The sequence below is a fragment of the Podarcis cretensis genome (assembly GCF_951804945.1).
Source record: "Podarcis cretensis genome assembly, chromosome: 14".
Classification (NCBI taxonomy): domain Eukaryota; kingdom Metazoa; phylum Chordata; class Lepidosauria; order Squamata; family Lacertidae; genus Podarcis; species Podarcis cretensis.
The window spans coordinates 43,622,566-43,647,704 of record NC_137183.1 but is presented as its reverse complement, the minus strand read 5'-3'; the positions used below and the strand labels follow the sequence as shown (position 1 = coordinate 43,647,704).

General features: G+C 44.9%; 1 protein-coding gene across 1 annotated transcript in view; it reads left to right on the top strand.

Annotated features, from left to right (window-relative positions):
* The window catches only part of FAM20C (FAM20C golgi associated secretory pathway kinase), a 99,091-nt gene extending 74,947 nt beyond the window's left edge, over nucleotides 1-24,144 (top strand). Inside the window, exons 4-10 of the mRNA XM_079953816.1 lie at nucleotides 6,496-6,588; nucleotides 8,587-8,702; nucleotides 13,092-13,272; nucleotides 15,776-15,885; nucleotides 16,533-16,614; nucleotides 17,590-17,649; nucleotides 21,229-24,144. Of these exons, the coding sequence (XP_079809942.1) occupies nucleotides 6,496-6,588; nucleotides 8,587-8,702; nucleotides 13,092-13,272; nucleotides 15,776-15,885; nucleotides 16,533-16,614; nucleotides 17,590-17,649; nucleotides 21,229-21,481 (895 nt within the window). The 3' untranslated portion in view covers nucleotides 21,482-24,144. The remainder of the gene's footprint in view (nucleotides 1-6,495; nucleotides 6,589-8,586; nucleotides 8,703-13,091; nucleotides 13,273-15,775; nucleotides 15,886-16,532; nucleotides 16,615-17,589; nucleotides 17,650-21,228) is intronic.
* The last annotated feature ends 995 nt before the right edge of the window (nucleotides 24,145-25,139 follow it).

Here is a 25,139-nt window from a genome sequence, read left to right as displayed (position 1 = left end):
TGCTTCAGGATGAGAACAGAAATCGGGCTCCGGCAGCGCAGCAGCAGCTGGAGGCCCCATTAGCTAAAGTGGTGCTTCAGGTTAAGAACAGTTTCAGGTTAAGTACGGACCTCCGGAACAAATTAAGTACTTAACCCGAGGTACCACTGTATTGTGAATCATGATGCATGTCTGCACTGGATTATATATCGTCCGAAACTGGTTTAAAGTCCATATCATGATATCAGTTTCATAATTTTTGTCCTGGCAATATATATTGCAAATCATGTTGTATGTGTGTGCTATGCAATAGCCATCATGCAGGAAAAACAATGCCCTTAGTCTTTATAGTTCCATCCTTATTTCAGATATCATGATATATCGGTATATCGTGATGTTTAACTGGTGATATATCACAATGTTGAAAACAATATACCGCCCAGCCCTATTCCTCATCAGTAAAGGACTCTTTAGGAGTAAACTCCTCTTCTCAGAAGATAAGGGATAGGAGTCAGCTGAGGTTTTGTGGGGTTTGAGAAGCTCCAGCTGAGAAACCCCAGTGCTGGACTGGACTTGCTCCTGGAACAACTTCTGAGCTTTGCCTGGTACTGGATCATCTGCCTGCACCAAACCTGACTGCAGGCTGCTCAGATTTTGCCTCTCACTTGACCCTTTGTTGTGGAATCTGCTGCCTTGGACTCTGACCTTGGACCTGCCCTTGAAATCTGCTTCGGTTGCTGCCCTGTTGCTTCTGGCAAGTCCGCTACTGACTCAGGAGCTCAGGGAGAACAGGACAAAGGTCGCCGGTCTCTTTTTAAAAAGTTAAATATTTTATTCATTTTCCAGAAAAAGGATTTAAGCATGAACATAAACATTATCAAAACAATTGGTTTCCTGCTGCTCCCAGCCTTTTCCCCAGAACAGAAGACTAATGCATCAGATTTTCCCATAAACCTATATACATAGTTGGTGAGTGCCAGTCACGAAGGTGTTCATTTCAGTATTTTATAAAAGAGTACCATAGTTCAACAAACTCATCTGTATCATAGGCATCATTCAGGGCAGGTACTTAGTTTCTCAAATAAAGCAATTGTCTATACATTCTGTTTCCATTATGCGATGTGTAGAAAAGAAGGTCCTTTCCCAAAATGGTTGCACCAAGTTACATGTCCACCACATGTGGAAAGTTGTGCCCGTTACCTTGTCCCCTCTCCACCATGTGGAAGAGGGTGCTTTATCCATATAGCTGAGTCTTACAGATGTTAGATGACATCTAGGTAAAAGGTAAAGGACCCCTGGGCAGTTAAGTCCAGTCAAAGGCGTCTATGGGGTTGCGGCGCTCATCTTGCTTTCAGGATGAGGCAGCCGGCGTTTGTCCACAAACAGCTTTCCAGGTCAAGTGGCCAGCATGACTAAACCGCTTCTGGCACAACAGGACACTGTGATAGAAACCAGAGCACACGGAAATGCCTTTTACCTTCCCGCCACAGCAGTACCTATTTATCTACTTGCACTAGTGTGCTTTCGAACTGCTAGGTTGGCGGAAGCTGGGACGGAGCAACGGGAGCTCACTCCATCCTGTGGATTCGAACCAGCAACCTTCCAATCGGCAAGCCCAAGAGGCTCAGTGGTTTAGACCGCATCGCCACCCACGTCCATCTATGTATTAACTTAAAAGAATTTTCTCTAATGCAGGTTGATGTTAATTTTTGGAGGTGGTTGCCCATAGGTTGTTCCAATCTAAAGGTCTCCAATCTTAGGTCAATGGAGCAAAAGTCTCCTTTGCCTAATATCAGTGGATTCTCGATTCTCCCTGCAGCCCCTTCAACACAGTCTGCTGTGGCTGGTCTGCTTCGTCGCCTGCACCAACTCTCTTGATGGCAGGAGGAGGGAAGTGGAAAGCTCCATTGTGTGAGCTTGACTTCTACACCTTGTCCATGTCAGATCTAACCCATTGACTTGGCCTCCCTTCCTTATTACATTTGTCGGTGACATCCTGTTCTTAGAAATGGCTGGTGTGTAACCAGATATGCCACTGCCGGCGCCAAAGAATTCAAGCACCCAGATTCCAGCGGCGCTAGAGAAAGGTGTTGGGTCATCTTGGCACCGTGTACCCATTGATGCATTAGCACAGCAAGTACCATTCATTTTCCCAAGGACGCACTAAGCCCCCGAAATGCATGCCAAGTGGTGTTCGTAAAGAATCTTGCAAGTGATGCTAATCTATGTGCAAAATTTATTAAGCTAGGTACAAGGGACAATGGTGCGACAGCCTCAGAGGCATTCCTTTTGTCTACAGGCTGCCTCTTTCATTTAGGATAAATCAGGTTTACACTACCTTGGGGCAATCTCGATACAGTCTCTGCACAGTCAGAGTCAACATCAGGGAATGCAGGGAAATAGCTTGGAAGACGTTGGCAGCCTTCCTTTCAGGTGCTAAGAAATGGTTGTTGTTGTTGTTGTTGTTACAGCTCGTTTGTTGCTTGTTACACAAACAAAATGTGCACAAGCAATGTAAAACATGTTTAAGAGCACAAGCACAGGTAAAAATACATTTAAAGAAAGAGAACACATGAAATTGCTTTGGCGTCACAACTAAGAGCAAACAATAAAATTGCAATCCAACAATGGGCAGGCCAGAAAGTGAGTTTTTCATCTGGCATGGAAAAGGTGTCAGTGGAAGCTCCAGGCAGGCCTCACTGGGGAGGGCGTTCCACAAATGGGGAGCCACAACTGAAAAGGTCCTGTCTCCTGTCATCCTCCTCTGAGCCTCCCTCACAGGAGGGATTCTGCTGCATATGCAAAAGCAGGACCAACTCTAGAAAATGTAAGAGAGTGATATGTAAGGGGGGAAATTATAGAATGTATATATAATTCTGTTTTCTATTATATACATGGTCAGGGATGGTGGAAGGTCACAAGTTAGCTGGGGCTATCTTAGTGCATTAACTTCCATGTGACTCCTCTGAATTTATGTATATTGTATTCTTAAATACAATATACATAAAAATGCAAAATTAAGGCACAGGTGGCAGTAGGTTGCGGGGTTGTCAAGATTAGTAATAGCCATCTATATTGTTGCTTGGAGCTGTGGGGAGTTAATAGAAAAGTAACATTTCCAAGAGTATATTATTCCAGCAGTGCTGTAATGACCACTCCCCATGTCCAAGAGGCAGCAGCAATGAACAATTAATGTTTTCAGTAGGTAGCTCTGCTTTCATGATAGAAGAGTTTGGATTTGATATCCCGCTTTATCACTACCCGAAGGAGTCTCAAAGCAGCTAACATTCTCCTTTCCCTTCCTCCCCCACAACAAACACTCTGTGAGGTGAGTGGGGCTGAGAGACTTCAAAGAAGTGTGACTGGCCCAAGGTCACCCAGCAGCTGCATGTGGAGGAGTGGAGATGCAAACCCGGTTCCCCAGATTACAAATCTACTGCTCTTAACCACTACACCACACTGGCTCTTTGTTGGGTATACTTGGACGCGGGTGGCGATGTGGTCTAAACCACTGAGTCTCTTGGGTTTGCCAATCAGAAGGTTGGCAGTTTGAATCTCTGCGATGGGGTAAACTCCCATTGCTTTGTCCCAGCTATTGCCAACCTAGCAGTTTGAATGCACACCTGCAAGTAGATAAATAGGTACCACTGTGGCGGGAAGGTGAATGGCATTTCTGTGTGCTCTGGTTTCCATCACAGAGTTCTGTTGTGCCAGAAACGGTTTAGTCATGCTGGCCACATGACCTGGAAAGCTGTCTGTGGACAAACGCCAGCACCCTCTGCCTAAAAGTGAGATGAGCGCCGCAACCCCATAGTCGCCTTTGACTGGACTTAATGTTCCTTTACCTTTACCTATAGTTGGAGATATCACCAGAGGCCCTGTGGAACCCCTTGAGATCCTTCCCAGCACCTTCTCCCTGCTGGGCTTTTGCTCTACTCGAACTCTGCATCTTTCCCCAGTTCTTCCTTATCTGGCCCCACTCCAGAAAGGAGAAATGTCCCGCTTGTCTAGCTGCAAACTTGTCTCTCCATCAGCAAGCCCCACAGCTGCCCTAGGTGGCTCCTGGTGGCCCGTTGCAGTCTGTATGCAAGTGGAGCCCACAACAGCCCCTCCTGTTGGTTTTGGCCCACGGACCCAAAAAAGTTAGCTACCGCTGGCTTGACCATTTCTCCAGCCACATTGGCAATAGCTTCGTAGAGACTCCATGTGGAAGGGGCCTGAACATGACATAGAGCATCTTCTGGGCACCCACAGGCAGTGGGGCGGTGCTTCAGGGCACACTAATTCTAGGAGTGGGGTGAGCCTGCACCGAGCCACACACCCCTCTTCGAATGCACATAAGGTTTTGATTTTAAGCAAATCATAATAATAATAGTTATTCTGGATCGATCCTGCCCCCAAATGCATCCGAGATGAAGGAACTACAGGTTCTTACAATGCATCCTTCTCTTGAGCTTGTTAATATGCAGGAGAGCACGGCACATGCCAAGTGACTATAAATGCGGAGATGGAGAGAACATTGGTGGAGCTCAGATGTAAAACGGAACTGTCATGTTTTACAGCGGAAGCAGTGCAGCAGCCAAAGTTGAAAGAGAAGCACGATGACTTTTGGAAATGTTATAATTGGGATTCACAAGGGTCTAATAAAGCAACCATCTTTTCTGCTGCTCTCCTTAGATGTTGTTCGACATCTAAGTGTTTGTGTGTTGAGAAGGGACGGTTTGTGGGGGGGGGAGACTTTCTCATACACATGTGTTGCTTGGAACCTGGAATTTTCTCATAATTAGGGCTTGTTTGCACAGTTGTTGATGTGAGAATGTTGTACAATGCAGTTACATGGCGCATATGACGTAACTTAAGTTGCAGCTCCATCAGCAGTATGAGGGTGGTAATATTAGACTACCTTGCATGGCTAATGTAAGATTACTGAAATAATGTGTTCAAAGCCATTCTGAATTAGGAATGAATGGGACCGTCTACTTCCAGCCCCATTTTCCATGTGTTGATTCTTAAGTCTATTCCACATTTTTTTCCACTTTGAGCAGGGACCCTGTTTCATGTGTTTGAGTCTTCTAGGTTATCTTTCGTTTTTGATGTTTTAATTTTTATTTTTTTAGACTGAGCACCACTTAGAGATTTTTTAAATATTAACTGGTTTTTATTTAATGCTTTTAAATAAATAAAAAAATAATTTGCAGCATTTTAATATAAATTGCACAGAAATTCAGATTTAAGTAGTATCTCATCTCAAAATACACAGCAATTCCATTTTAGCTTAGTATATGCATTTCTATGTGTATTTTAGCCCAAGATCCATATTTCGTAGCAGCTTTTGAGCTGAGAATTTTATAGGAAGCCTGCAACTTATGTGCATTAACTTGTGTGCATTCAAATTTTTGCTTGTGGCAAAAAATATACATCAAAAACCAGAAGTGAGTGTTTTTGGTTTTCGAACGTTCTTTTGGAAGCCAAACTTCTGATGGGGCTTCTGCAGCTTCCGATTGGCTGCAGGAGCTTCCTGCAGCCAATCAGAAGCCACGCTTTGGTTTCTGAATGTTTCAGAAGTTGAACGGACTTCTAGAACGGATTCCATTCGACTTCTGAGGTACAACTGTATATGCAATTTTGGCTCTAGGCACGATCCCCAGAATGTAACCCTTGTGTAAGTTGTGAGCTTACTGTATTGCAGATTTTGAGGAAATGCAAATGTTGAAGGCGAAATGTTTGCCATCCCTCAGATTAGGCCCCATCTGCACTCTACATTTAAAGCAGTACCTTGCCACTTTAAAGAGTCATGGCTTTTCGCAAAGAATTCTGGGAGCTGTAGTTTCTAAAGGGTGCCGAGAACCCTATTAGGAGACCCTTATTCCCTTCACAGAGCTACAATTCCCAGAGTTCCATAGAAAGAGAGATTGGTTGTTAAATCACTCCAAGAACAGTAGCTCTGTGAGAGGGATAGGGGTCTCCTAATAGGGTTCTCAGCACCTTTTAGAAACTACAGCTCCCAGGATTCTTTGGGAGACGCCATGGCCATCGTGTTTTCAATGTAAAGACCAGATGAGTCTTTAACCTGGGAGCCTGGATAAGGTAAGTTTGCACCAGCAGTCACAGGAATCATGTACTGTTATGTACTGAAGTTCTCACCCTGGGCCAGTAGCGGGATACTGTAGATAGTTTTCACTCAGGTCCACTTATGCAAATAAGGAATTGAAAGTGACGTTCAGTGATTGGATAGTTACAGAAAGTTGTTACTGTTGCTTTGTAGGTGAGCTCTATATAAGCAGGTTGGCTGAGCCCTTCAGCCCAGTTCTGTTCTGGGCCTGTGAATGAACAAGAGCTGTTGAAGAATCGCTGTGTCATCTGATATGTTCACCCACAACTTAACATGTACCTCAGGCATCCCTACTTAAAAGGCTCCAAGGGTGTCTCATCAGGGAACCCACCACAGAGACTTACTAACCCTTTTTTTTTGCTTAGCCTCAAGTGTGCAATCTTCTCCTGTCTTTCTTTTTACAGGCAAACGAGGGAGCAAGAAACTCCCCCAGACTTTTTCTATTTCTCGGACTACGAGCGGCACAATGCGGAAATTGCAGCATTTCACCTGGACAGGTAAGGAGCACGGAGCAATAAAAACAAAAAATGACTGGGAATCACCTACTGAGTTTTAGGTTTGTATGTTACATGGATATATATATATATATATATATATATATATATATATATAAAACCTTGTGAAGTCTGACTCGGTGAACTGTGTTCCTGCTCAGTCCACTGTCTGAGGTGTTAACAGCTATTGCAGGGATAGGCAACTCCGGCCCTCCAGATGTCTGGGACTACAATTCCCATCATCCCTGACCACTGGTCCTGTTAGCTAGGGATGATGGGAATTGTAGTCCCAAACATCTGGAGGGCCAGAGTTTGCCTATGCCTGAGCTGTTGGGTAAATTCAAACCCCCGTCTGCTCTCTTTCCTTTTCTTTGAGAGCCAATGTGGTGTAGTGGTTAGAGTGCTGGATTAGGACTTGGGTGACGAGGGTTCGAATCCCCACTGGGCCATGAAGCTCGTTGGGGGGGCAGTGCCATATTTACATATAAACTAAACAAGCTATAGTTTAGGGCCCCACTCTCTTTGGGGACCCCCCAAAAAATTAAAGGAAAAAAATATAAGATAAAAAACAAATAAAGTAAAACCTACATACAGCAACAGTGTTTTGTGTTGTGTAGGCTCCTGTTTTTTATGTGCAAATGGCTTTAGATACCTATTAGGTTCATAAATTATCATATAGCATATATTCAACATGAAAAACAGCGACAATTTGTTGTTGACAAAAGGACAGCTGGGCATATAAAGGGCCCCATTACCTTCAGTAGCTTAGGGCCTCATCAAACCTAAATCCGGCCCTGGGAGGGGGGCAGTCAGTGCCTCTCAGCTTAACCTCCCTCACAGGGTTGCTGTGGGGATTACCTGAGGAGGGGAGGAACCATGTACACTACCTTGAGCTCCATGGAGAAAAAGAGTGGGGTATAAATTAAATAAATAAATAAGACGGGCCAGGCAGGCTTTCAAACAGATGACACATTCAGACAGAGTACTGCCCATTGTAAAGTAGGGCACCTCACCCTTGCTGAGGTCTATAAACAACACAAGCAAAAAGGCTGCCTTTGAATTCAGTAGTATGTACAATAAATGAGGGGCAGGGAATTTGTTTAATTCACATATTCATGGAAACCTATCTATTTTACATTTCCCAAGCAGTCCGCGAACCAGAGCATAGCAATCCTTCAAAACACTTCTCTGAATGTTGGCGTTCTGTGCTCCAAACAAGCAAACAAAATGTGTTTAAAAAGCACATATATATTTGGGGGGGGGGAGGGATGTGCCCAAAAGTGTGTGTATTTGGGATAGTGATACAGTGGTACCTTGGTTCTCAAACTTAATCCATTCCAGAAGTCCGTTCCAAAACCAAAGCGTTTCGAAACCAAGGTGCTCTTTCCCATAGAAAGTAATGGAAAATGGATTAATCCGTTCCAGACTTTTAAAAACAACCCCTAAAACAGCAATTTAACATGAATTTTACTATCTAACGAGACCATTGATCCATAAAATGAAAGAAAGAAACAATGTACTGCAGTCACACAATCAATCGATCAATCAATCAGTAGCTGAACTGGGTTCCACACAGTCACAAAAACAAAAACACAAAATAAATAGCAAAAACAGACAGACCTCAGCTTAACACTCAGAACGGAAGTGTGGCACTCAAAACGGAAGCGTGACACTCAAAATGGAGTATATTTGGCTTCTGGAAAAAGTTCACAAACCAGAACACTTACTTCCGGGTTTGCAGTGTTTGGGTTCCAAGTTGTTCGAGTACCAAGGCGTTTGAGAACCAAGGTACCACTGTATACCAAAAATGCACTACATATGGGGAAATGGCTTGCAAAAGTGCATCTATTAAAAGAGCTGCCTGCCCAAACACCTAGAACTTTTCATGCAGACTTGTACAGAAGTGGGTCAAACAGATTTCAAGACAGGAAAAATGAGAAACTGAAATGGCCAGGATTGTCATTTCAATGCCATACTCTCTCCCCCCCCCCCACCGCTCAGAATCCTGGATTTCCGGCGTGTCCCACCAGTCGCAGGCAGATTAGTTAACATGACAAGAGAAATAAGGGATGTTACGCGTGACAAGAAACTATGGAGGACGTTTTTCATCTCACCAGGTATGTACTTCCGTTCTGAAATGTAATTCACTTTCTTATTAAAAAATCTTTATGACAATATATTCCAGAGGGCTTTGCAGCAATACAGCAAGTAAAATTACAAACTGGATAATGCAATCAACCATCTAGCAGCACAGATAAAAACTACACTATTTAAAATAAGCTTTTTTTTGCCTGACATAGAAAATAAAGCAAGGTTGGCGCCAATCGAGCCTCTCAGGGGAGGGCATATTTTTCTTACTGCCATAAAAACAGGCCTTATTTTAATATGGCCCAGGTCAGGTTGATGGTTCCCACCAAGTCCTGCATCTTTTAGAAGAGGGAAACCGAATCTTCGGCCTTCCAGATATAGTGGACTACAACACAAATACATCTTTCTGCCCAGACTGTGATGGCCTGAGACTCAGGCTCGGAATCAGAGCCAGAGGAGTCTCAGTCTGCACCAGATCCTTTGCCTTAGGCGGCGTCTGAACCTAGTGTGGGACTTGATTCTGAAGAGCCCCAGTCTGCGCAGGTTCCCCTGCAACAAGCACCAGCTGGGCCAAGTCAGGGGCCTGAGCCTGCCCTGGCTCCAGATGCAGGGATTACCTCATTGCCTTCAACTGGGCAATCACTTACAGCTGCTCCACTACTGGTTGGGTCAGGAGAGGCTGAGGCGGCCTCTGGGTCTAGTAACCCACCAACATTTCCCGAGCTGCAGAGACTGAGGTCTGAGAGAAGGAGAGACCTGAGTACTCGCAGGAGGAGTGCTTGCCTTCAGGCGAGACAGGGAGGTGAGTCACCAGGGGATCAAGACCAGCCATTACCCCAACAGAGATAAAAGGCTGCTGGACTCCGCCCCAACATTGCTGTTTGCCAGAACCTGCCTGTGATCCTGTGCCTGACCTGCCTTGGGCCTGTCGTACGGACTCCTCGCAGAACCCTTGGATTCGGGACCAGACCTGGACCATGTTACTCGGGTTACCCCCAGGCCCAGAACATGGGCCCTTGGCCTGATCCTGCAGACTCTTCTTATGTTTCATGCAGGATGGTGTTTATGGCTCTCCGTTTCCTGCAGGGTCCAAACCTTTTGTGCCCATCCTGTTCCCTGAATCACTGTCTTTTGATGCCAGCGTTCCATACTCTGCTTATACTGAAGAGGCTTAGTGAACTTCAGCATTGGTAGAGAAAGACCCCTGGTGACATTTTGTTAATAACAGCTGACTGGCAAAGAAATGGGCGAGGGGAGCTAGATCACCTCCACGTAAATATTTCAAGCGATTTGCAGATATTTAAAATTCTTAACTGGACTCCTCTCGCTAACAAAAATAGACAGAGGCTGCACCGTTCTATGAACGTCTAGAATTATATAAGGATCGTAAGGAGACGGTTATCTTAGCTGGCAGCCTGAACAGTGAGTTCCTGGGCTTCTGTTGTTTTCAGTTCCCAAGTTGCCTCTGCAGTTTTACTTCTGGAAATTACTCAGGTTGTTTCTTAGGCTTCAATATATAGCCAGGGTTGTTATAATAACGACAGCTCTTTTGCAACCTTTGCTGAAGCCTGTTGGTAAGGATAAGGAAGAAATTTGATCGAGTTGCATTTAAAGGCAAACATATTGAATTCCAAAACAATGCATGAACTGGAGCACCCAGCAGGATGAAAACCCACCTATTCCAGCTGATTGACAGGTGGACTCGGTTTGTGGAAGATGACCTCATGCATCAAACTGGATCCCCTAACCAGCTAGAAGTTCCCTTATGGGCCTGAAGCTGCCCCATAGGCAAGCGGTCCCTCATCGTCATCTCTTAAACGCACAGAAACACACGCATAGCTGTTTTGGAGTTTCTACAGGGTGTTTGGGGCTGAAAAATGGCCATCGCAGTTTTGTTCAAGAATTACTCTCCATCGAAGGCACCAGCCTTTTGTTCGAAGAAACCTGCCTGAAAGTGGCAGGGGGGGGGGGAGGCGGGAAGTCGATAACACAATGCTACGTTTGGAAAGAAAAAGAGGACTGGAGCACTTTAGACTAAATGTGAGGAATGGAAATAGGTCAGTAATTATTTAAATGCACTGATACGTCCTTTTGCAGTTGGGCCGACTGCTATAACTCCAGGCCTAGGACGAATGAGTGGTAATTTAGCAGCAAAAAGAGACATATTAACAATGTCTGCCATAGTTTCCAGAGTAATTGAAGTGGCAGTTTACCGAAATCAATGTTACATAGTTAGTAAGTGCTGGGGCTTTTGTTCATGTTAACCAATCACTGGGGATTATGGATTTCCACCCCAGTATCCCCCCTCCCTCCGAGTAAGCAAACAATAGCATATCTGCTCCTGTTACCCAGGAGAGATAGATTAAGATCTCTCTGTGTTTCCTTTGAATGTGTGCTAGATAAGTATCGCTCTCCAGGATTTTGAACGTGCAGAAGGATAAATGACTAACTGTGCAAACCATATTTCTAACCCTACCAAGACACAGAGGACTCTCTCCACAGATTACACAGCAGGAGGCCCAGGGTTTTCTCCCAGCTACCCAATGGGGCACCACAGCCTGTGGCAAGCCTAAAATATGACTGCCTGAGGCAAAATATAAGATGACGCCTCCCTCTCCATTCTGCAAGATAAAGTGGATAGAGAAAAGCTTTTTTTCTTCCTCTCCCATTAAGAGTAGAACTGAAGGGCATGCAATGAAGCTGAATGTTGGGAGAATCGGGACAGATAAATGAAAGTTGGAACTACCTGCCACTGGAGGCAATGATGGTCACCAACTTGGATGGCTTTAAAAGAGGAGGAGACAAATTCCAGGAGGAGAGGGCTATTGATGGCTACTGTCATGGACTGGCTAGATGCAGAGGACTGGTGGGAGGCTACAGTTGGGGAACCCCCAAGGGAAGAAGGCTCAGAGCCTGGGGATTGGTGGTGGGATGACAATGAGTGGTCAGACGGAGAAGAGGGAGCAGACTAGGAAGAGGAGGTGTTGGAAGCCGAAGAGGCAACGGGCTTTAGTGAGCAGGGAGAGGCTGTGGCAGAGAGCAGTCCAGACTCAGAGGTAGGAGAGGGGGTGGGAGACACAGAGATGAGGCAGGCTGCTGAAGAAGCCAGGGAGTCTCCCCCTCCTGCTGCAGCCAGCTCATCCAGTCTCCCAGAACCCGCAGAGAAATGAAGAGAGCAGAGCAGAAAATGCAGTCTCCCAGTTGCTTGGGGGAAACCCTGCAGAAGAGGGGACTTAGGGAAAGTGGGGACCTTCAGTCCTCACAACTGCCTCATTGTGCAAGACCTACTGGAAAGAGTCGCTTGGATCACTGCCTGCGCTGTTTGGGTTTCTTTGAATAAAGAGTTAAATTCACGGACATTGTGTTTTTTATCGCTGACCTAGACCTGACTCCATCTCCTGAAGGTTCTTGTCATCTTGAAACTTCCACCATCAGCAACCCTTCCTCCTGGTTGCATTAGGACAGTATTCTTCAGTCTTTGTTCTCCAGACATTGCAAGACCAAACTCCAATTATCCCATAACTTTGGCTAAGTGGGCTAAGGGTGATGGGAGTTGTGGCTCAAAAGGCCAAAAGGTTGAAGAACACTCCTCCATTTTTTTGGGGGGGGGGCAACTGCTTTTTGGCTTTTAATCTCCCAAAATTGCTTCCTTCAGTGAGCCTTTCACCTGGGCGTTATGTAGCTTCATTCTGTAGCTGTTTGAAAAAGTCAAGTGTGAGAATTTGTTCATGTTTCTCCTTTAGTTCCCCACCTCACCCCTCTTTTGTATCTGTCTCAAAGCCATGATGATAAACAGGAAACTGCCGAAATGCTTTGGCAGAAAAGGCAATGCATAAATGTAGCAAAATAAATAAATATATATAATTCCCTCTAATGGCAAACTCAGTCGGTGAGTGCTGATTAGGATTTGTAGCCAAAATGGGGCCACTGAAAAACATGAGGAAGTTATCGGCATGCTCAGGGAGATGTTGAGGCTGGTAGAAGTAATTTTTTAAAAATATATATAGTGAGATAAAAGAAGGAAAACCTAGCTCACTGAGGACTGAGCAAGCTGAACATGAGTACTGGGGTGTTGATTGTCAGTTTGGAAAATAAAAACAAGGAAATGGGAGGTGGGTGGAATGGTATAGCCTGGAAAAGGAGCTTGGCTGGGCAACTAGCAGGAACCCTGAAGCTGAACGTTCCTCCTAGGAGCTGAAGATATGTGCTCAGTAGCCATAAAAACAGGAAAGCAGGCGGTGAACGGAATGGAGTATTCTGGAAAAGGTCACGTCTGCCTGGCTAGGAGCTGAGGATACACTGCAACATTTTGTAGCAGGTCCCACTTGTATCGGCTAGTCATTCTGATGTGCTCTTTTAACATCAAAGACATGGAAGACGCTACCTCACCACCTCTCTCTTTCTCTCTCTCTCCTCAGCCAACAACATCTGTTTCTACGGCGAGTGCTCTTACTACTGCTCCACGGAGCATGCTCTTTGCGGGAAACCAGACCAGATCGAAGGCTCCCTCGCTGCCTTTCTGCCAGACCTGTCTTTGGCCAAAAGAAAAACCTGGAGGAATCCGTGGAGACGCTCCTACCACAAGCGCAAGAAAGCCGAGTGAGTCCTCCTCCCGTTTAGGCAAAAGGCTTCCCGGCACCCCGGCGGCTATTTTTGCTGGGCCGCTTATGAGCAGCAGGCAATTAGTTTTCCGTGGTTTCATAGCCAGACTTTGATTCAAAACCTGCTGAGAATGACTGGCACATTTCCATCGGCTTCAGTTGGCTCTCTTGAGGAGAGCAAAACCATAAACCGTTCCAACCCATGTTCCCCCATCTGGACACCACTTTTATTTAATTCAATTAAGTGATCTTCTTTTCCCCCCTGCCGATGTCATAGTCTCCATAGGAGAATCTGCTTGAAAAGCTTCAAAATCAAAGCTTCTGGACTCCATTGCAACTGTACTGAATCACAAACTTAGGAAGATACCTTATACTGATTCAGATCATTGGTCCATCTACCTCTGTATTGTCTACACTGACTTGGCAGCATCTCTCCAGGGTTTCAGGCAGGGATATTTCCCAGCTTTTCCTGGAGGTGCCGGGGATTGAACCTGGGACCTTCTGCGTGCAAAGCACATGTTCTACCACTGAGCTGCAGCCTTTTGCCTTGCATTCTCTAGAACAGACAAAGAATCTGCCCCCTTCTACACCAACGTGCATCTGTACCAAAACAGAGATGTGAAAGGGAGAAATCTGTGTGTCCCTGACCCACATTGCTTTTTCTAGGTATTCTGTTTCTTCCTCCCAGATTTCTCCCTGTGCCCCCCCAGACATTCACATCTCTGTACACCTGCATTGTGGTGCAGAAGGAGTTGACCAGATGCAGCTCTAATGAGTGCAAGCTTCAGTAAATCTATATCAAACAGCTGTGTCTGTCTGGGTGAAGAGGGGCCACAAAGCTGGTGTTGGGGAAATTAGTAAACAGTTCACCTTTACTGGGGTTTCCAAGAGGAGCACCAAGAGACACAGGTTTTAAGTGAAAACTTAGGCCTTTATTAATCATAAAAAAATCAGAAATTACTACTGTCAGGCATCACCTTTATACAGTGGTACCTCTGGATATGCACACCTCTGGTTGCGTATCCTTCAGGATGTGAATGTGGCAAACCCGGAATATTTTTCCAGGTTTCACCATGCATGCATGCATGCGCAGAAGCACTCTACTGTGCCGTGCACATGCGCAGAACAGGCACCTCCAGTTTCAAATTACTCGGGATCCAACTGGAGCTGTGGAACGGATCCCGTGCGCAACCAGAGGTACCACTTTATATATACAACTACACAAGTTATTACCACTTAAACAATCAGACAGTTATCACAGCAGTTGTCTTCATCACAGTTAAACAGTTACAACACATTGTTGTCATTCTTAAACCACTCAGAGATCATTAGACCCTCCTGACTAGCTTACCCCAACCTTCTCATTTTAATATGTAAATACACATAACCATCTTTCAGCGTCTTTCTTTATTGTCCTCTAATAGATCTGTGTATTATCTGTCAGCCAATGTCTGCTGTCAGTTATCTATGTTGACATTTGGGGTCTCTTCTTGACCTAGGATTTTGTGTATTTACTTTGCTCGGCCAACCTCCTAGCGTTTAGTTCTTCATGTCACATCTTCCCCAGTCATATTCTATCCCTTCCGGTTGGGGTAGGAACTATAAAAGAACCAAAGCTTGCCCGTACGTCTCCTTAAAAGCAGCCTGTTTGTTAGTAAAGCTCATGCACAGATTTCAGACTGCAAAGTTCTGAATGCACAAAATGAATTCAGAGATGAAATAAAATGGGGACATTCTCCTACGCTACCTTACCAGCAGGTGGGTCGCTTGCTTACCTGGAGCAAGGGGTGAGCAGGAAGGTCAGTGTGGAGGAAAAGCAGGAGCAGGGGTGCTGGATTGGATCCTCCTTCCATTGTGTTTGCACCATGCTGACCTCCTCATCACCTCATCTGTCTCCCAGAAAGCAACAGCCTTCTGCCTGCTGGGAACCCAGTATAGTGACTCTGCCCCACCCAGGGAGCTGATTCTGGTACCGAATGCCCGAACCATCTTATATGTAATTGGAAGTGATCTTTTAGATTCCTGGCTATTTATAGAATAAATAGGCAAATGCCATCCTGTCAAAAGTACATCCATCATCCTTTGACCTTTCATTACTTGAAGTCTGTGAGATGATCTTTCCAATATAACTATTTGCCAAACCCTAAAGTACCAATACTGTAGATTCTTGAACTTAATTCTCCTGCCTCAGTATTTAGCTATTGTTGCTCTCGCTGTGAAAAAATGACTAATCAGTTCCTTCTCCTTCAGATCTTGCTAAATAAATAAGTCTAAAACTGTTCCCTACACCACACTGGCTGTCAGCTTCTTGTAAGGGTGACTGTAATACACACACAAAGAGAGGGAGAGAAATAAAATTGGGACGCATGCCAGAAAGCCCTGAAGATTTTCTTCTGTTTATTTTGAACTCAAGGAGAAAGCTCCTGCTGACTTTAATATTGAAAAGATAAGAGCGGTGTGTTTTTCCATCTACATTCTCCTAACGCTGTTGCTTTTCCCAGGTGGGAAGTTGACCCGGACTATTGCGAAGAGGTCAAGCAAACACCGCCCTACGACAGGGGGACCAGAGTGCTGGATATAATGGACATGACCATTTTCGACTTCCTCATGGGTAGGTGTCCTAGATCTCGAAATAAAAATGGCACCATGTGAATCCCAACTCAGTTCTGCACATGTTAGCAGGCCTTTTGGACAGATGGAGGAAAAATTCATTTCATTTTAAAGCAAACACACACACACACACACACACACACACAGCCTGCACTGATACATAGATTGGCATGTAATTATTCTTCTGATGTGCGGCCCCCTCAGTCGTGGGGCGACGGGCTTGCTGTGGAGGGAATCATGCTCCATTTGGAGGAAGCGGCTCAAATGCAAAGTGCTTTCTCAGCAGAGGGGGAAATGTTCCTTTTCGACTCCTGAAGTAGCCTTTCCCCCTCTTCAGAGATGATCTTCCATAAATCATAGAATAGAATTATGGACTTGGAAGGGAGCCCACCAGACTGGTGTTTGCACACAACCTCCTCTCAACTGTGAAAGGTGCCAATCACCTGATATCATTATGGCGTCTTGTGATTGACATGTGGGTGTTCCTGTGGGGGGCAGCGGAGTTAGGGATCCATTACCTATCCATGGTTTACTGTCATGTGTGAATGCAACCAAAGTTTGATGGAAATATGTGCTGTGTTGCTTTTCCGAGCCATTTAATAAGTATTTGGTGTGTTTATCCCTCCTGCGTTTTTTACCCCTTTATAGGCAATATGGATCGCCATCATTACGAAACCTTCGAGAAGTTTGGAAATGAGACATTTATTATCCACTTAGACAACGGAAGAGGGTAATTGCTGGTGTTTCTTTCCCTTTTAAACCAATATATTTGTTTAATTTCCCCCAACATTTTTACCCACCTCCCCTCACAGAACCATCTGACACCATCTGCCCCGTGGGAAGGGTTCTGATGATTATTATTAATATTAAGTTACTTATTTGCCATGTTTTCCTTAAAAGCTGAGGTGTAAGGAGTCACAATAAATAAATAAGTCCTCAACCAGTCACCTTATCATTCCTGCAGACCAGCGTATAAACTGGCCATGCCATAGATCTTGAGAAAGTTCTTGTCACTTTAAGAAGGGGAAACTCTGCTTACTACAGATTTCCCACAGCAAAAGCTGCCCTTAAAGCTACAGGGCCTTCTTAGATTTTTGCGCTGGCAAAAGGCCATAGCTCAGTGGTAGGGCATAAACTTTGTATTCAGAGCATCTCCAATGAGTGCTGAGAAGGACTCATTTTCAGAAGAGGGCAACCAAGATGATAAAGGATCTGGAAACCAAGACTTACAAGGAATGCTTGGGGGTGTCAGACATGTTTAGCCCAGAGAAGAGAAGACTTAGAGCGCATGGGACAGATAGCTGTCTTCAAATATCTGAAGGGCTTTCACATGGAAGATGGAGCAAGCTTGTTTTCTGTTGCTCCAGAGGGCAGGACTCGAACCAGTGAATTCACATGACGAGAAAACAGATTCCAACTAAACATCAGGAAGAACTTTCTGAGGGCAAGGACTGTTTGATTCCCTCAGAAGGTGGCCGACTCTTCTTCCTCACAGGCTTTTAAAACACACCTTGATGTTATGCCCACAGAAGTGGTAGCTTATTCCAGCCACCCACCACCGGGGGCATCATTGGAAAGAGGTGCAGTTTTCCAGACGCAGCACTGCACGCCTACATTTATCCTGGTTAAACAAACTCCATTGCAAAACTGATGCCTCAAGATGCTCTCCTGACACCCTCTTCTCTTGTTTCTGCCTCTGTGATAGGTTTGGAAAATATTCCCACGACGAGCTATCCATCTTGGTGCCTTTAAATCAGTGCTGCAGGTATGCCTTCTCTTGTCAGTCGTGAGCCCAGTGGCAGCCTCATGGGGAATGATTTACGGGGGTGGGCGATGTCTCGAGAAACACTAAGCGTTTTGAGGATTGGTCTGTAGTGGTGTCAGTTCTCTAAGGCACTGAAGAAACAACTGGACCTCCCTGAACAGCTGGGAGTAATAGAGGCATGAACACGTGCCCAAAAGCCATTTTAATTTCACCAGGGGAAAGTAGTTGTTGTTATTTATTAAATTTATATACAGTGCTACCTCAGGTCAAGAACTTAATTCATTCTAGAGGTTCGTTCTTAACCTGAAACTGTTCTTAACTTGAGGTACCACTTTAGCTAATGGGGCCTCCCGCTGCCGTGCAATTTCTGTTCTCATCCTGAGGTAAAGTTCTTAACCCGAGGTACTATTTCTGGGTTAGCAGAGTGTGTAACCTGAAGCGTCTGTAACCCAAGGTACCACTGTACTGCCCTTTATCTACAGATCTCTCTTTTTTTTAAAAAAAATCCTTATTAAACATTCAACATTAACTTACACAACAATACACAATAGTACAATATATACAAAGGTTAAACCACAGAGCCTAGGACTTGCCGATCAGAAGGTCGGCGGTTCAAATTCCTGTGACGGGGTGAGCTCCTGTTGTTCGGTCCCTGCTCCTGCCAACCTAGCAGTTTGAAAGCACGTCAAAGTGCAAGTAGATAAATAGGTACCACTCCGGCAGGAAGGTAAACGACGTTTCCGTGTGCTGCTCTGGTTCGCCAGAAGCGGCTTTGTCATGCTGGCCACATGACCCAGAAGCTGTACCTCGGCTCCCTCGGCCAATAAAGAGAGATGAGTGCCGCAACCCCAGAGTCGGTCACGACTGGACCTAATGGTCAGGGGTCCCTTTACCCTTTACCTTTTTACATACACATACTTTACAGAAAAAGAAAAGAAGAGAAGAGACGAAAAAGAAGAAAGTAAAAGATAAAAGATGAAATAAATAAAATAAACTTCTGATTATCCACAGATCTTAGGTTGGGTCATAACATAAAAATACAAGATTAAAAAAAATACATAATAGAAACAAAAACACTTAGGTAACCATCCTGTCAGTTACGTAGCACCACATCAGACGCAAGCCATTGTTTCTATGTTCCAAGTCACCCCTAGAAATATCTGCTCAGGCATCAAGTCACTGGGTAGGCCGTTTTCTCATATTTGGCCCCCTTCTAAGGTACAAGCCTATCCTACAGGGATACTAAAATGCCCTTCAGCTGGAATAGAGATGTTGGCTCAAATAGCATGGCCAATAGTCTGTGTCGTCCAGGAACGTCTAGAGGGGCCATAGGTTCCCAACCTAGAGTTATACTGACCAGAGAAAAATTGCAAAATAGGGCCTTTGTACATCGCTCCATCAAAGCAGCAAACTTGGCATGTACCCAATGATGGAGGAGGAGTTTTCACCCACCATGGCAATCTAAACTTCGTCAGAGACTCCTGGCCCAGAGAATCTGTTGGGGGGGGGGGGGAGAAGCACGTTTGTGAAAGCCCCTCTTTCTCTCTGCCCTGTAGAAACTCATATCCATTTGGTATTTTGGAGCTGTTCCAGCTCCATGCCTAGTTTATCCTCCCCTCCCTCCCTCCTTACCCTTGCAGCGTCCCCCAATTTCCATTGTGTTGTCCTTCCTGGACCAGCCGTTAGAAAACCAAGGTGATGCCTACTGAGAAATGAAACAGCCCTTTGAGATCTCAGGTTACCTGATTCTTTCTGAGGGCACAAAATGTACCTTGGATTCAGTGCATTCCAGTCCCCGGAATTAGATGACTAGTACTTGACATTTAATTAAATCTGGCTTTTACAGAACAGACCACAAGGGTGAGGGAGAAAGAGGGCCGTAAGCGAAGAATGTAAGAAAAACCCTGTTGGATGAAACCAAAGGTCCAGCATTTTGTTCCCACAGTGGTTAACCAGAGGCTTTCAGGAGAGCCACAAGCGGAGGCTGGAACACAAACAGCACTTTCCTGCTGTTGCTCCTAAGCTGTTTAGTATTCAGTGGCATACAGCAAAGAGCAGTAGCTTCCAAAATGGACCACCAGTGATCTGCAAGCTTCACTCCGGTGGTCCGTGGCATGTTCACAGTAAACACCCGAATTATTTAGAAATTGCATTTTTATTGCTTCTTCCATTTCTTCTATTGCATTTCACAGCGTTGCAGTTTCAATTCTGCCGCATGCAAATTGCAACACAGCATAAGAAATAAGAGAAACCATAAAAATGCAATTAAAAAGCATGTGGCATCTGACAGAGGCAGAAAAATCATTAGGGCTATCAGCAGTTCTCAGAAATGTTTGGGTGACATTGACACAGAAGCTCTGGATCCCAGACTACGCTGGTGGCTTGGTTGCTCTCCAGAGACCACAACTGCCTCCAGCTGCCACTTCAAGGCTTCTGCTGCTTTCTGGGTTCAGATCAGGATGGGGAAGCTTTTTCAGCCTCAAGCCTGTATTCATTTTGTTGAATTAATTAAACTAAATAGTTTTAATTGAATTTCAAATGGATGTGCAGCAGTTGCAAGCTACCGGTCTCTGCAGCCAAAGCAGGCGCTGTGATTTTCCAGCCGCTTGACTTCACCCCTGGAGGTGCACTCCATTGTCCTTCGAGACAAACAGATGCCAACAAAACTTGCATTTTATTGTGTTGTGATCGTCCTTAGTGAGTCATACAGACCCCTATTCTGAATACAGTGGTACCTTGGTTCTCAAACTTAATCCGTTCCGGAAGTCCGTTCCAAAACCAAAGTGTTCCAAAACCAAGGCATGCTTTCTCATAGAAAGTAATGCAAAACAAATATTAATCCATTCCAGATTTTTAAAAACAACCCCTAAAACAGCAATTTAACATGAATTTTACTATCTAACAAGACCATTGATCCATAAAATTAAAGCAATAATCAATGTACTGTACTATAAAATAAATAAGACAGTAATGCAGATGATAAAAAAATTCAAATTAACTATTTCATTAATTGCACTGATGATAGTCATTGTTATCCATTTCCGCAGTCACACCATCAATTAGTAGCTGAACTGGGTTCCACACAGTCACAAAAAGAAACTAACCGAAAAAGCCTCGCAAACAACGCAAATAAATAGCAAAAACAAAAGTGCCAAACTTAATATGTTCCGGAAGTCCATTTGGCTTCTGAAAGGTTTGAAAACCAAGGTGCAGCTTCTGATTAGTGCAGGTGCCCCAGAAGCAGTAGCCAAGAGACATTCAGCTTCCGAAAAACGTTCCAAAACCAGAACACTTACTTCCAGGTTTTCGACGTTTGGGAACCAAGGCATTTGAGAAGCAAGGTACCACTGTAATGTTTTTATCAGGTAGGGTGGCCTGGGGATGAGTTTATGGAACCCGTAGGGATGTGGCTTGAAAAACTTTGGGAACTGCTGCTCTAACCACTCCACCGCAATGCCTCTCTTCCCCTGCTACTGCCAGAGCCAGCAGCATGGGCAGAACTCCATGTGCCACTCACCGTGGCAAACCTTAAATGCGGTCCTTTTCCCTCACCTTCAGCTTGCCTCTTTCTTTCCTTAGAATACGGAAGTCCACCTACCTGCGGTTGCAGCTGCTAGCCAAGGAGGAATACAAGCTCAGCCACCTGATGGAAGAATCCTTGCTGATGGACAAGATTGCGCCCATCTTGTACAAGCTTCACCTGGAAGCAATGGACAGAAGGCTCCGAATAGTCCTCAAGGCCGTCAGTGACTGTATAGAGAAAGATGGCTACAGCAACGTCGTCGAAAATGACTTTGTCTCCGACGTGAACACGATGGCTACCAAGAGGTAGTGGAGATCGCAGGACCACCTTTTTATTGGTTCCGTGAAAGAAAGAACCGGAGCCGGGGAGGGAGGAACAGTCTTGCGAGGGACTGTGTATGCCGCTGTGTGAATTCAGTGAATTCAGAAATTGCGATAATAACCATTCTCAAAGTAGCTAAGGCGTTGACTCTGCAGAGGATTTAGCTCTGGGGCTCGGGCGCAACCAGATGGACCAATTTGGATGCCCCTTGGGGAATCTACAAGTTTTTGGCAGATGCGGCCTCCCAGTTGCCACGGCCTCCATGCAGTCCTGCTTCCCTTCAGCCCTAAATTATTTCTTCCCGTTGCCCGTGGCGGCACAAGGGTTACACCTTGTGGGCGGAGCTTCTGGCAAGCCCCGCCTTGTGTGGTGTTGCTGTAGTTCCTGCGATGTGGTTTTGGCCAAGCCCTCTCCAACCTATGCGCAGACACAAGACATACAGGCATGCGGGGCACATGGGCGAAGCATACCAGCAATGTGGGGAAGGGCTTGCAGGAAATTTTCAGGTGGGTAAAGGAATAGTTGTCTATCTCCAGATTAAGTGATTAGAAAATGCACTCATTGCCACACTTTTAAAAAGAGCCGATCCCCAAAACGTGATTTGGAAAAATATTTTTTGAACATGAATTGCCTGGTGGCAAAATGCACTTCTTTCCTTTCCTTTTGAGCTTATTTTGTTTGTACAGAAAGCAGATCTTTATTTAATATTTTGTATTTATATATGGAAAAAGTTGTCCTTTTTGTTTGGTTTGTTTTTTTTTAAATGCAAGCCTGAGGGAGGGAAGGAGAAAGCAACCGCCTCATGTTCACAGCTCACGATTTACTGTCAAAGAAGGGCCATACAGAAATAATTCATCACTGTTTGCAACTATCCTGGGATTCTTTTCCACTTAGGAATCCCAAGCAGGGAGAGAATCGAACCATTATGTGCTCCCCAAGTACAAAACTGCATGCGCATAGGAAATGTAACATGTCAAGGGGAAGGTTTGGCCTATAAATATTGTTCCTGGCATGCTAGCTTTCAAAGTGCAAAAGAATTGGCGACATGGAAAAAGCTTTCTCCTCCCCCTCCACACCCACAGACACATATTTAAATGGTACAGTCTTATAGAAGAACATGCTTAGGAATCAAAGAATCAGAGAATTGCAGAGTTGGAAGGGACCCCGTGGATCAGCTAGTCCAACCCCCTGCAATGCAGAAATCTCAACTAAAATCATCCATGACATGTGGCCATCCAACCTCTGCTTAAAAACCTCCATTGAAGGAGAGTCCACCACTTTCTGAAGCAGTACGTTCCATTGTCAAACAGCTCTTACTGTCAGATAGCTATTCCTGATGTTTCATCGGAATCTCCTTGTGACTTGAATCCGTTAGTTTGGGTCCTACCGTCCGGAACTTGCTCCATCTTCCATATAAAGATGGCTATAATATCTCCTCTCAGTCTGCTCTTGACCAGGCTAAACATACCCAGTTGCCTCAACCATTCCTCATCAGGCTTGGTTTCCAGACCCTTGTTCATCTTGGCCATCCCCCTTTGCACATGTTCCAGCTTTTTAAATTGTGGCACCAGAACTGCACACAGTACTCTGGGTGTGGTCTGACCAAGGCAGACTAGAATAGTATATTACTTACTCTTCTTGATGGGGAAGAAATTTGGTTCAGCTGATATTTGAAGGTGAACCTACTTACCGCAATGCTACATGAACCAAAATGCAGCCATCCTTCGAAATTCTGCATTTTGCAGGGCAGTTCTCTAAGCAAGTGCAAAATGTGCAAAAAAAAAAAAAAACATATGTATGCTCCCATAAAGCTTGGGTCAGAATGAACATATTAGTCTAGCATTTTATTGGTCCAAATCGCTTGGGAAAACATGTGCATTAAGTAAAATTGCAAACCAGAATGTGTCTACTAGGAAGAATTTTGCACTAAGATGCTGGTGGATTTTCATGAGGACTTATTTTTTAAAAAATTGCAAACTGGTGTGGAAATGTGAAGAAATGAACTCAGCACTGGCAGAAATGAGAAATGAGGAGAAACTGAAATTGAGAGATCCGCCCATCCCTAGCTATGCCTTCTGCGTTTATTTCTCAATGTGCCATTAAGATTCTTGTGTTCAGGTTGTTTCCTTCACTTTATTTAAATTGCTTCCGCCCCAACCCCACCCATGTCTGCTCAGCGCTTCAAGGATGGAGACCTCTCAGAAACTGTTTTCAAAGGCAGAAAGCCCTACTCGATAAACGGCAACCCGCCTAGACATAGTCAAAGCTACAGCAACATAGTCAAGAAGCGGATTTTGATAATTTGTGCATTGACAGGAATACTTGAATGTGGTTTTACAAAGTGATGTAAAAAAAGATATATGACAAATTGTACTATTTATCCATAAGGAAAAGTAGCGGCTCTTATCTTTCTAGACTGTCATAGCAGAGCAGCTGCTTTCCAGACTTTGCTTTTGATAGTTTTTGTGTAAATATATACATATACGAGTTTAAAAAAAACAACCTGAAGATTAAAAAAACCGACAAAAAAAAGAGGCTGCTTTTGGCAGTGATAGACTTACTTTTGCAGCAATTTTTTTTTTTTTTGGTGGATTTGTTTGCAATGTGGTCCCAGTGCAATAAAGATATGGCAAATGTGTAGCCAGAAAGTCTATGCGATGCTTATTTTGTCCATTTCAGCAGAACGAAATAAGGGAGAACGAAAACTCGGGAGAATGAACTCACTGTGTAGTAGGGCTTCCCCCCTCCAGATGTGGCTAGACCACAGCTCCCATCACCCCAGCCAACAACATCTGGAGAGCTCCAGGGTCTCCACCCTGCTGTATAATCAGAGAGATATCCCTATGGAAACAGGCTCTGAGCTGGCCCTGCCCAGCCAGTGTCCCCATTGGACAGGAAGGGCTTCCTGTTGGACTGGGAACTTCTCCCAGCAATGAGATTCTCTTCTTGGCTCTGCTGCATTCTCTGCCTCTCTTGGCTGCGACTTCTTGGCTCCTCTCTGGGTTCCTACTTATCGTCTCTCCTCCGACAGCTACCTACAGCTCAGCCCTGACAGCTTGGGTGCAAACGGAGCCCTCAGTCACAGGTGCAAAGTCCCGGGACTGCATTCAGGGTTGAATTTCACCTTAAGTGTTCTCTGGCAGCGGCACTTCATGCTGAGGGCATTGCATGCGTGCGTGCATGGCTGGGAGGTCAAAACACCTTTTTCTGCTTGTGTGACAGCCAGATTAGCAGAAGAAGATTCAGCAGCTCTGAAAGGGTGTCACTGTTTATTAGATCAGGAATCCGAGAGCTCAGGGGAATTAACATGACGAAGCGCAATGTCCTCTTGGAAGCTCAGCACACATCCTTCCAAAGGAGGGGGACGGTTGCTTGAGTGCACCTTAAATCAGGGGGAGGAAATTTCCATAGGAATAAGAAAAGTTGCAGGGCTTCAATGGTTATTGTTATTTACAGGGCATTTTCCCAGCCAGAACTGACTGGAACTTTCAGGTGGGTGCCACTGCCATTCTAAGAGAACAAGGAAGGCATTCATGGTGAATTCTGGCAGCTATTTTTCTAGAAAAATAGAAGTGGTTATTTCTAATTACACCCCACCTTTGCTCCAGGGGGCATGCATCCCCTCTATTTTATCCTCACAAAAACC